We start from the raw sequence: 13,509 nt of genomic DNA, 5'->3' as shown, positions 1-13,509 counted from the left end.
ATGATAGATGAAATCTAGAAGAATAGAAACATGCTGAAAGATGGCCAGGAAGGAAGGGGCAGCTGGGGCAGCATGAGAAGGAAGTCAGAGAGACAGAGAGAGTCAACCTATTTTGACTGAAGGGAACAGATGGGAAATGAGCAAAGACAAAAGGAGCCATGTGGGCAGGTGTCATCGGTTAGAGGGCAAGTGACTGGAATTTGATCAATCGACAAGAATTTATTTACTGGACTCCTGGGCACTGTGTGAGATACAAAAGAATGTAGAGTTATTTTGGGAATGATAATGATGTAGACAAGACAGATGGCTTGAACTGGGGCATTAACGCTGAAGGAAAAGGCTAGAGACAGAAGGCAGAAAGAAAGAGGTTAAGGCGATCTCCATGTGAGCCAGCTTGCATATCAATCTGGATTTTTTGTGGGAATGGCAAGATATAGAGGAAACGCTATAATTGCTATTGAATCAAAGTTAAAGGATGTGTAGATGGAAGGAGGAAGATGCCAAATCACCTACTCTATTTCTGCATTTAGGTAAATGAAGAGATTATTAAAGATTTATGAAAACACACCCATATGTACATACACACTACAGAGAGTGCATTAAGTCATCCTCCCAAATGTAAATATGACCATTCAGCAAAGACTGGGTGGGGCCTGATACACGTGACTCACCCTGAATAGATCTGACCACCTTGGAAGGTACTGGGAAGGCTTTTTGTGTTGGAGGAAATTGTAAGCAACACTTAAAAGGTGCCTAAAGACATTCAACAATGTAATGAGGATAGATCTCCATTTGTTAATGTGCAAGTAAGTCAAGGTTAGTTGGGGCCAATGGACATGGAACCCAGTTCAGAAGTATGAGCAGAAAATGAGCTTTCTGAGTAGTTCCTTAGAATATTACTTGTAATAGACTCTCATATGAACATTCCTTTATTCTAAAGTATTTACTGAGCATCTTCTGTAACAAAAAATGATAGCTTCCATGAGTTTTCTATACTCTAAGCTCTTTACATGCATTATCTCACCAAATCTTCATAACCATAATGTGCTATTAGTATTATCTCTATTTTATAAATGAGAAAAATAAGATTCAGGTGTGTTAAATAACTCACCCAAGATCACATAGTCAGTAGCTGGAAGAGGAGCAATCCATAGCCTAATCTGTATCATGTTTCTTTCACTTTGAGGCAGGTACATTTTAGGTGCTGGGGATATAAAAATTCATACTTGGCATTCCTTGTTCTTCAGAAACATATAGACTAACTAGGAGACAGAAAGCCAAAGAGTTGCAATACAATAAAATATTTTCTGTAAGAAGCATATACCAAGCGAATGAGTAAAGAAATACACAAGTTTGCCTCAGACTGTCAGAGACCCCTTGAGCATAGACCTTAAGGCTCAGCAATTGTTTCCTAGGTGGTGAAGGCACAGGTGGGATTCCAATACAGGCAAAAGCAGTGCAAACAAGCACCCAGATGCAGGAAAGAGTTTGAACTATTTAGGAAACTCTAAGGAGATCAGAAAGACAGAAACATAAAACATAGAGGTACAGTAGGCAATGAGGCTGGAGAGGTAAGAACTGGTACGTGAGGCCAAAGAACTTAGAGTTTATCCTGTACAAATTGGGGAATCATCAAAGTCAGTCCCATGATGAGTTGGGTTAATAAAAGAGATTCTTACATGATATTGTATCATGAGATCCATAAAACTATGACAATTCAAAGACTGGAGATGACATCCAAGGGCCACAGCTATGTAACAATGGCAGCATTACAAATGGAAGACTCCATCGGAGATTCAAGGGAAGGTGGTGAGAACGCAGCAGTGTGCTCCAGAGAGATCTGGGCCCAGTGTACTAGAGGCTTCCCCGGGGTGAAGCCGTGGTACATAATTGCCTTGGCCAGTTGTTTCACTCGTGCATTTGCTCATCCAGTACACATATGCATGCCAGGCAGCCGTTGCCTCAGCAGCATCAATATGTCAGTAGCAGTACCCAACTTAATAGTGGATGGCTTTTGAAATGGCATGGCTGATCTCCTGGAAACTGACTCCAGGTGTGACATTGGTGAGGACCTGTTTAGAGGTTTGTGGAACAACAGTCAAGTACTACTTGGAGAATACCAGTAGTGAGTCCCCCCAGAGGACACTATCTGGAGTATCTGGGGTGAGCAGGGATGGAGCTATGGATACAAATCCCCCAAACTTCTGGGCACTGGGGTAGCTCACCAAATCTCAGACAAGACGCACAATTTAACACCTCAAGAGAAGGGGTATCTGCAGGGAACAACCATACCCAACAGAGGGCAGCATCTAAAAGGAGGTAAGTAGAAAGGTCCCAATTACATATACCCAAGGGGAACTGAACAGAACTGGTTATAGATTTGAGACACTTCCCCTCAGTGGGACAGAGACCAAAAGACTTGAGTCAAGGCTCATGTCGTATACATGTATGTATATAAGTGTATATGTGTAGATAGTAAATGGATATAGTCATTACATTCTTGTCCCCAATTAGCTACGTGGCTGTAAACAAGCTGTTTCCCTCCCTGAGTTTCAGCCTTCTCGTCTATAACATGAAAAAGCTGGCCCTCATCTCAAAGGTCGCCTCCAGCTACAGTATTTTATTAGGATTCCAGATGGTTACTGGTGATGATAAAATTCTTTGTCAACTTATAATTACGTTGTGTAAATGATACAACATCAGGTTTTCCTCTTCTCAGGAACTGCTTTGTGAAAATGACCCAACAAATGCAGAATCTGCATCTTTCTCAGTCGAAAAAAACATAGTGCCCCATCGTCTCCCAACGCTGCCAAACGCCTGTACAGAAACCTCTCTGAGAAGCTGAAGGGAAGCCACTCTTCGTTCGATGAGGCCTATTTCAGAACAAGAACGGACCGGCTGAGCCTCAGGAAGACCTCAGTGGTAATAACATGCTTTAGTTTCTTGTCTCTGCTTGCTTTGTGGAGTTGTGTTTGGGTTTAAGGAGATGCTAAGATGTTCCACGTTTACTTCAGAACCTGGTGTTTGCAGGTCTACAAGTGCCAAGAGTCAGATAAGGCAGGAACCACATGTGTCTGTGCTGAAGCCAAAGCTTGAGTGATTGCGGGAGTTTCCCTTTCTTTTTCTTAATTTCTTGCCCCTTCTTTTCTCTTAGTTTTTCTTTCTCTAATATATCAGAGAAACAAACAAGCAAAATAGCAGTTTGATAACTGTGGAGCATGAATGATATAAGCTTTCTGAAAGCTTCAGTATTCATTCAAGTATCAAATAAACAATGAATATTTCATTTACTTATTTGTAATGTGCAGCCCATGTGTATTCCAGAGGCATTCAAAACAGAATCCAGGCCAAAAAAAAAAAAAAAAAGTGTATGTATTATATAATGGGAAATAAGTAAAGTGATAGAGGGAGAGAGGGAGAGAGGAAGGGAAGGGAAGGGAAGGGAAGGAAGGAAGGAAGGAAGGAAGGAAGGAAGGAAGGAACGGAAGGAAGGAAGGAAAGAGTGAAAAAGAAAAAAGGTAGAAAATGGGGCACCTGGGTGGCTCAGTCCGTTGGGTGTCCGACTTCGGCTCAGGTCATGATCCCACGGTTTGTGAGTTTGAGCCCCGTGTTGGGCTCTATGCTGTCAGTTCAGAGCCTGGAGCTTGCTTTGAATTCTGTGTCTCTCTCTCTGCCCCTCCCCTTCTCATCTCTCTGACCCTCCCCGCTCATGCTCTGTCTCTCTCTGTCTCTCAAAAAAATGAGTAAACGTTAAAAAAAAATTCTTTAAAAAAAAAAACTAGAAAATGATGAAGATAGAAATAGAAACAGATATACTAAAAGCCTCGGCAAATATAGTACCTAAAATTTATCATTACATTTATCTCTGAGCTCCTCATCAGTCAAAGCAAAAAGGGAAGCCCAAGTGGTTATAGCATCCCATTAGCTGATAACTGAAAGTATATCAGTCTACCAGGAGAAATGAGTATTTTCCTGTTTATAGTCCTCTGGGCCTTTATATGACATCACAGTGAATTCTGTAATAGAGTATAAAGGTCTGTATTGGTGATGTTATAGACTTTCTCATAGAGTAGTTTCTGATACTGACCATCAGTAAAAGCTGAGGGCATAATATATCAACATGCTCAGCAAGGGCATTTCTGCAGGGGGCAATAACACCATTTGTTGGAGCTTCAAACAGAAATGAGCCCTAGGCTTTCCCAAGAGAAACACGCTAGAGTTTGCCAACGAAAGCATGGAGGAGGAAAGGACTTCAGAGTGAGAGCAAATACGGCGCATGAGAAATGAGGCATAGTAAGAATGACAACCAAATACACAACTGTGGACAGGGCAGCATGTTGACTTTGTTCTGCTTTCCCATTTGTTGTCTCATTTCAAGCTCATCTTCTGGGAGGGCTTGGTTGTGGCTGACTTAAGGCCTACGCATCAGAGGCTCTTCAGTTTGGCAGATTGGAGACAAAACACCTTTGCATTCAGTAGATTGTCCTGTAGCAAAGAGAGCTGCACACCAAAATAGTTCTATCCCTTGGGACCCCACTGTCAAAACAAGTATTTGCATAATAGCATTGTATTTCCCTCAGATTTCAACCATGTGTCCTGTACTCACTTAAGCTGACCTGCTACCTTTGATGGAGAGAATTGATTTTTGATGGTACTAAAATTAAACCTGCCAACCATGAATATGTTCGATCAGGCAAGCCCTAAGCTCTGTCAGGAGCGATGGTATTTCAACATTCTTTAAAGAGCAAACAACACTTAGAGAAGATCCCAAACAGATGTAGAAATAGTGTATGTGTTGCTCTTCTCCCATGAGCTACAGAAATCCGTATGAGAGAATTCCAGACCTTTTGTCCTTTGTTTACTATTAATCTCTGGTAGAACTTTTCCGTGGAATCATATTGTCGTTAGCTACTTTTTTTAATATAGGTGATTTGAATCCTGTGAACATTCAACTTTTGGTCCTCTCAGCACAGGTGGCCACCCAACCACCAAAGCTCTCCCTGGACACCACCTCTTGAGCCCTTCCCTCAGGGGCTCAGCAATGCCAGGTGTTCGGTGGTTGAGGCCTCGGGGTTGAGAAGGTGCAGACGTTAGTTAGTACAGAGGAGTCTAGGAGCTGGGGAGCCAGCCTGCAGGCAGTGAGAGCTATTTGGGAGCTGCAGAAAGGAAGGGGTATGTAACATCAGTTTTAGAGAGACTACTCTCATCTCAATATGAAACATGGGCTGGAGGAGACAAGAACCAGCAATGGGCAGGTCATTGCCGTCGTCCAGGCAAGGGATGACAGCATCTGGGTCTGAGTGATAGAAGAGAAGAGACGTGGGGATGGGGAGAGAGGGGATGAGCGGAGGGGAGATCGTGCTCTCAACTCCAAGCCAGTTGTAATTTAAATGACCTGTACTGCGTTATCTATGCCAGCACTTCCTTAACTGTGTTCTGTAGAATGCTGTTCCAGGGGCAGTTAAAACAAATGCAATGAAAAATATGTTCTCTGCACAAATATTTAAAATAGGTCATATTTCTCACCTATCAGAGAGGCATAACTGCATGTTAGAATTATCAAAGGCCCTGACGGGTCTTATAGTAAAATAGTGTGGTAACCTAGACGAATCCAGTGTGTACCAGATTTATATGACTGCAGGCCAGGTTCCTCATGGGACACCTTCTAATGACCTATCAGATGGTTTCGCACAGAAGACTGGTTTCGAGAAAAGCCGGTGTTTGCCCTTACCTGTAGACTAGCCATGCCCTACTGTATGGTCTCAATGCATCTAAATGTACAGATCCATTCAATGGCCATTAGACAAGAGGGAGGGAGGATCCAGCTGTGTTTAACAAGTCGTGTTTGTTGGGATCAATTGCAGTTATGAGTGGGGATGCAGACACTGAAGTTAAAACAGCTAAGCTGCAAGGCAAGCCGGTCTATGAAAGTGTGCTCACCTGCGTGTGTGCTTGTCCTCCAGAACTTCCAGGGCAACGAAGCCATGTTTGAAGCAGTCGAACAACAGGACATGGATGCTGTGCAGATCCTCCTGTATCAGTATACACCAGAGGAGCTAGATCTCAACACCCCTAACAGTGAGGGGCTGACGCCCCTGGATATCGCCATCATGACCAACAACGTGCCCATTGCCAGGATTCTTCTGAGGACAGGGGCCAGAGAAAGTCCACACTGTAAGTAAACCTGGGGATAAAAACATGTATTATTAAGGCTAGATCCAGCTTCGTGCCACTGAAATAGCATGACTGACATTTACAGCATGAACAGTTGATGAAGATAGGCTCAGAATTCCTTTACATGTTTTCACGGACTTTCATGCAAATACCTATAGAATTTTACCAGTGTAGGCATCAAGTTACGTGCTACATAGAATACACCAAGTGGAATTGAAAGGGATCCTTGAAAGAACTTCCTCCTAAGAATTTAACCCAAGTTTTAAAATATATGAAACACTCCAAGTGAGGCTATAGAATAGGAAGTATACATAGAAAAGGTTTAAGTGTGTATGTGGGTTAGTGTCTTGGGTCCACAGTCAATATGGTGGCTTGCTTCATTCATTCATTCATTCATTCATTCGGCAAACACTGAGGACAGGGGCGCCTGGGTGGCTCAGTCGGTTGGGCATCCGACTTCGGCTCAGGTCATGATCTCGTGATCCCCACGTGAGTTCGAACCCTGTGTCGGGCTCTGTGCTGACAGCTCAGAGCCTGGAGCCTGTTTCAGATTCTGTGTCTCCCTCTCTCTCTGACCCTCCCCTGTTCATGCTGTGTGTCTCTCTGTCTCAAAAATAAATGTTAAAAAAACAACAACAAACAAACACTGAGGACAGAGCACTGTTCTAGGTACCTAGGCTCACCTCACCATGGTGAACAAGACAAAATCCCTGTTGTCATAGAACTTACACACTAGTGGGGGAGACTTCCAGTAAGCAAGTAAATAGATCAATTAAGTTGTAAACGCAAATAGTGACAAATGTGATGAAGAAAATAAGTGAGTGGCTAGAGACTGACAGAGTGGGGACTATTCTAAATAGGGTTGGGCAAGAAAAGCCTCTCTGATGCAGTGACATTTGAGCCTGGTCCTAGAGGATATCAAGGAATGAGCCAAGTGAGGACATGTGGGGTCACATTCTAGGCAGAGTGAATAGCAAATAGAAAGCTGCCAAGGCAGGTAGGAGTGAGTTGCCCTGTTTGAAGAACGAGGCCAGTGTGGCTACAGCAGATAAACCAAGGGGAGAGTGATAGTGGAGGAAGACCATTCAGGCTCTTGCAGACCACGGTAAGGTGTTTCACTTTGATTGTAAATGTGATGGGGAGACAGCAGAGCAGTTTAAGCAGCTGAATAATGTGTTCTGGTTTACATTTGAGACGATCACTGCAGGGCTCTGCGGGAGATAAGACAGTGGCGGGGCCGCTGCAAAATTGGGAAGACTGGTTAGGGGTCCAGGAGACAAATGCAGGTGCTTGGACTAGCAGGGTAGTGACCTTGGTGGCGGGCTGGCGCGGAATTCTGGATGCGCCTTTGAACAGCTTGAGATACAATTCACATGCATGCGATTCACCCATTTCACATGTACAGTTCAGTGGTTTTTGGTAAATGCACGGTTGTGCAACCATCACCACAATCAGGTTTAGACCCTTTTCTTCACTCACACCTCACCTTTTAGCTACCACTGCCCGACCTCCCCACTCTTCCCAGTCCTAGGCAGACACTAAGCTACCTTGTCTTTCTGTATAGATTTGCCCAGTCAGGACATTTCACGTAAATGGAATCCAATAACGCGTGGTCTTTCGGGACCGGCTGCTTTCCGGATGTGTTTTGAAGTAGAGCTGAGAGTACTTGCCAAAGAGAGCTACTCTGGGGCCGGTGGCAGAGCCCGCCGGGAGCGGACAGGACGAAGTCGCACAGCCCTTGCCCTGCGCCAGGCACTATTCTGAGCACTTTACATGCATTCACTCCTTTAAACCCTACAGCGACATTCCGAGGTGGGCACTCACATTCCCCTGGTGCAAACTCTCTGACCCAATGACCACAATGGCTCCAAGCCACAGTTTTTATGTTTCCTAAAAGAAAAAAGTAAACCCATCAAACTGTTACTTTCACTAATACTGATTCACTTACTTCCAAGCGGTGAGACCCAGAGAAGCAAGCAAATATATAATTAGAGGCCACATCTCTGCTCGTAAGTTTCATAAACCCCCACCACCCAAAGACTACGTACAGAGGCAGATCCTTGTATCAGAAAACTCTTTATTTTAAAAATGCTGGGCTCACCACATCCCTGTCACACAGAGTGAGGATTTGGGTTCCATAGGATCGGGGCTTCTCAGTAAGAGCTCTTTCGTCAAAGTGTCACTTCTTTCTAGTGGAGCGGGGGGCTTGGAGGGGTAGGGGTGGGCAAATAGAGATGGAAGAAATCGAAAGCCCTCTTTGCTACCTTCTAATTTATATTGCAATAACGTCTATCCCAAAGATCCAGTGAGAGAGCGGTGGAGAGAGGAGCAGAGGGTCTGAACATAGAGAATGTGGACTGAGCCCCATTCTGTAGGAACAAGGGAACCATTCATGCAGATGTTGCCTGCACTGGGCTGGATGAAACATCAGTCCCACTTACCTGAGACACTACAAAGAATTCTGCATTTTCCGTGAAACCAGTGAGACTCCCAATCTCTCCAAGTCCCCTTGTGCATAATTAAATCTCCATAAAAGAACCCACGTACTAAATATCTAGTTAAACCAAAAACAAATTCATTCAAAAGGTCCCTGGTTTTTCTCATTCCCTCTGGGATGATAACCAGAACCATCATCACAAAGTTGTAAAGGAAGGTGAGAGATAAACCTAGGTTTTAGCCTCCAGGAAATAGGACACCTAAGTCACCTTGGCCACCCAAGAAGTCAAAGAGATAGTTCCCTGTTAGACTCCCACATGTGTAAAAATGGCAAAGGAATATCGATTGGGTAGCTATGAAGTCTCCATATACATGAGTTTTCATGGTAGCACAGACTCTGAGGGGGTTACGTGACTAACCAAAGGTCACACATCTGGCAGGTGAATAGGGACGTCAATGACTCAAACCCAACTCTGTGGGACACCCATGCCTGGGATCCTTCTATGCAAACTTGCTGCTTTTCCAAATAATCAATATGGAGGACTGGGGCCCTGAATCTTTCCCTTTGTGCCATTTGCTAAAATCCTACGGTATATTGTTTTGTTCTGTCCTATACCCTAAGGTGCCTTTCCTGTTGGAGAGAGGCATGATAGAAAAGCACAATCTGTTTTCAGGGATTTTTAATTCACTTTATATATCAAGTACAAAAGACACAGAATTGCTTCTGTGCATGAGTGCGAGCCAGCCCATGAGAAACACCAGGGTTTGCCAGCCAGAACCAGATAAGCAAACACCTGCTGCGAATTGTTCCCCAGAAGTTGCAGAGGCAGGAAGTAAAAGAAGAAAAATAACAATGAGGTCTTAATTTCTTCGAGTGTTTTACACATTGTAAAACTTCTTTTGCTTGCATCACCTCATTCGGTCCTCACAACTGGCTTATGAGATGGGAGTCTGTTTCGTCCTTTTGCTCAATGAGGAAACTAGAATAAGAAAAGTCAAGGGTGCCTGGGAGGCTGAGTTGGTTAAGCGTCTGCCTCTTGATTTCAGCTCAGATCATGATCTCATGGTTTATGAGATTGAGCCCTGGGTCAGGCTCTGCGCCGACAGCATGGAGCCTGCTTGGGATTGTCTCTTTCCCTCTCTCTATGCTCCTCTCCTGCTGTCTCTCTCTCTCTCTCTCTCTCTCTCTCTATCTATCTATCTATCTCTCTCTCTCTGTGTGTGTGTGTGTCTCGAAACAAAGTAAATAAACATTAAAAAAAGGAAAGTCAAAATAATTCACCCAATGCTACAAAGCTAGTAGATGGCAGAAGTAGGATTTAAACCCAATTCCTCTATATTAAATACTTTGGTATTTGTGTAAAAGCATCAGCACACTCACTATCACACCTCAATTCTTTCCTTCCCTGACTCTCCGTCAGCTCCTCTTCTAATGCCAGTCAGGTATTCCAAAGCAGAGTACAGAGTCTCTACGAGGGTTAATTTTCTGTCTTCTGTTTCCTGTATGTTCCCTTCTGAAAGCCAGCCCGATGTGCTTTCCACTCTGCCAACCAAGGATCCCAACACAACTCTGAAGCAAGTCCTCTGTGATTCTCCCCAGCTCATTGCAGGAATCACAAAGACACAGCTGAGTTTAGGGACCTAACTCTAAATTATTGGTCAGGCATGCTTTTCAGTCTTTAGCTCCTGAATCACAACACCATAGCAAGGTGTTCTTTACAAACGTGGCTTGAAACTCAACCATGTACATTTCCTTCTTTATCGGGAAAGTCCCAGAAGTAGCCACCCAAACTTGCACACCACCCCCATGTTAAATACATGCAGAACCCGGCCTACTCATTAGATCAATCTAGTATCCTTATTCAGTGACTTTTCCCGTTCTTCCCATCTTTAAGCAAGCAGCAAAGTAATATCCATTCCTTCTAATATCAGTCTTGATTAAAGTAGAATCCCAAATACTTCCAGGTGGACTGGTGTGCTGAGCTCAGGAAACAGGCACAGACTAGAAAGGACTGGAACTAGGACAGCTAATGTAGAGAAGCACCTCACGACACCCAGGGACTGTGCCTTTGGTCGTTCCATCCACTCAGTATCCCAGTCGCCATGACACCTGCTCAACTGAACAAACGCTATCCAAGAAAGACTTGTCTCTATAAGTGAAAGTCCCCAGTCTAAGCCTTTGCCTCATTCTGACTAACTCATATCCTGCCCCCATTCTGAAATCCCAGTTCAGCAGCCTCTAGAAGGAATTCGCCGAATCATCAGTGGGGTCCTTGCCTTTCTGAGACTGCTATTTATTTCACATCATCTAGGGTCCATAAACAGTAATCATAAAGAAACGAGTTCTTTTTGGATACCTACCATGTACAAATCTGGTCACTCACATGGATTTTGTCTGTCTTGCGACCCCAGTACCCGGCACAGAGTAGGTGCTCAGAAATCTTCAGTTGAAATTTTGAACCCTGTCTCCCACTGCTGGGAATTACAGGTATTGAATTTATGCACATACACATGCACATGAGTTACGTGCAGAGCGCATTACACAGAGTATGGAAAATACCTGTAAGTCTTCCAGCAATTTATGCTCGGGAGTATCTTTTGCTATTGTTGCGTTGTTATTTTTCCAGGTACTGTTGTAGAATTTGGCCGTAGAGGGAGCCTGACTGTTTTCAGCTTTACACTGTTGAATGATGCGGACCAGGAAGGATGGTGGGATGCACTTCATCTTCAGTCTTTCTGCCCTTCCTTGCAGCTGTGTTCTCCCTTCTCTGCAGGCCCTCTCTGCATTTCTCTGTGATCTCTCTCACTTTCCCTCAGGTATTGCCCGTGGAACTGGGAGATGTCGCCCAGAGTTAGTTATGTTCAGTGACTTCATAAAACGCAATTGCCCAGTAGCCATCACGCGAGTATGGCGCGGACGCCGATGTTACAATTTTGACAGACAACGTCAGGATGCGCCACAAGTTTCTGCAGGAGTCGAGGGTCCGTGCCGGTGCTGGGACTGGTTCAGGGCACGTCTAAGAGGTGTGACTATAAACTAATGAGGCTGGCTTTATGTAAACAAACACACCAGAAAGTCTACAAGCCAAACAAATGTTATCCTTTAACACGGTCCTCACGGGAGACCCCACGCTTGTTCCAACAGAGCGGCCATTGCTCCAAACACTTCTGGATTTGTCCTCAGAGCCAGTTTATGAGAAAATCTGACTCGTTGCTTACAGTCACACCTGATTTTTGTTCCAAAACAGCATTGCCCCGCGTCATCACCCTCCATGTTCACCAGACTTGGCTTCAGATGATTTAGAGTGGTTTCCTGAAATCAAATCCACCCTCAAAGGACAAAGATTTGCAACCATTAAGAATATGTAAAGAACAAGCTTTGGGCAGGTCTCTAGAATGAGTCCCCAGATATTTTTATTTGCTTCATTAAAATAGGTGTACAAATCCTCACCCGGACTTACAGACCTGCTTCTCAAGCTTCATCTCACACTGCTCACCCCTCACCCGCGATACACTAACCCCACCAGCCTCCCTTCCATCCCGTGAACACACCCCACTGTCTTACCTGAGGGCCTCTGTCCTAGCTGTTCCCTACGCTTGGAGTGCTTGGCTGCTTTTCGTCTTGATCGCTTCCTGACCAACTCCTTCCTAACATCTCCACTTAACTGTCAAATCTTCAAGTGAGGATTTCTTTGGCCACCAAGTCCAATGTCTAAAGTCACGTTCTAATCACATCACTTAAATTTTCTACATAGTACTTATCACTGTATATGTATTTTTCCATTTCCTTTGCTTATTTACTGTCTCTCCTGCATTAGCATGTAAACTCCATAAGAGCAGAACCCGTCTGTCTCATTCATTTCGGCATCCCCAGGAAACAGTAGGCATTCAGTAAATATGTGCTTCATTGAATTGAATGAATCACAAGGCCACTTCTTTTGAAAGGTGTGAATGTCTTGTTTATTTTTGAAGGGAATGATTTTACTAAATACTGAGTGAATTGACCTTTTTTCATATTTCCGAGTAATTATTTAGACATCCGGTGGCCACAACCTAAGGTCTGTTCACCTGCTCTTTAGCAGTTAATTGTCCCTCATTCTTTTGTTTTTGATTTTTTAAATGTACATGCAACAGAGAATACATTCTCCTTGTAAAAACTTAAAATGTGACAGGTAAAGTTTAAGGATACCTTTGACAACCCACTCAATCCATACATGTGCACATGCACATGCTCACAACCTAGGTCCACGTCCCTAAATTCTCCCAATATAACCGTTACTATCCTCTTAAGGCTTGATTGAGGTAGAGGATCCACTTCCAACCTTACTCAGAATAACTGTTGGCAAGACACTTATGTTCCTTCCTGCATGGGCCTCTCCATAGGGCTGCTCCCTGACATGACAGTTAGCTTCCCCCAGTGCAAATGATGAGAGAGACAGGCAGACAGAGAGATAGAGAGACAAACCAAGGTAGAAGCAACAGTGTCTTTATAACCTAATCTCAGGAATGACGTATTATCATTTCCTGCTGAATGTGATTGGTCACACAGACCCAGCTCAGAAGTACAGTGCAGAAGGGTGTGGCTATTACGGGACAGTTAGTTAGCCAATATAAATATCAAAAACAATATAAAACAACCCAAGAGTTTCTGGTGAAGAGTTTAAATATTTTATGCATCTGTTGTATAGTTTGTGTTTTGAAAACACTGCCCAATACAAACACTTCTTAACACTTATATATTTTGTATATATAATATCTATACTATGTCATTAATAATTCTACACAGATTACATGTTGAAGTGATAATAGTCTGGATCTACTAAGTAAACTAAAATAGGTTATTAAAGTCGATACCACTTTTTTCTTTTTTATGGAAATTTTAAATGATTTGGCTTACAC

General features: G+C 43.6%; 1 protein-coding gene across 1 annotated transcript in view; it reads left to right on the top strand.

Moving 5' to 3' along the window:
• Window positions 1-2,719: 2,719 nt before the first annotated feature.
• ANKFN1 (ankyrin repeat and fibronectin type III domain containing 1) overlaps window positions 2,720-13,509 on the top strand; it is a 142,045-nt gene continuing 131,255 nt past the window's right edge. Inside the window, 3 exon segments of the mRNA XM_047833133.1 lie at window positions 2,720-2,774; window positions 2,776-2,922; window positions 5,964-6,174. Coding sequence (XP_047689089.1) covers window positions 2,736-2,774; window positions 2,776-2,922; window positions 5,964-6,174 — 397 coding nt within the window. The 5' untranslated portion in view covers window positions 2,720-2,735.

Source organism: Prionailurus viverrinus, chromosome E1 (assembly GCF_022837055.1).
Source record: "Prionailurus viverrinus isolate Anna chromosome E1, UM_Priviv_1.0, whole genome shotgun sequence".
NCBI lineage: Eukaryota > Metazoa > Chordata > Mammalia > Carnivora > Felidae > Prionailurus > Prionailurus viverrinus.
This window is presented reverse-complemented; position numbering and strand designations above follow the sequence as displayed.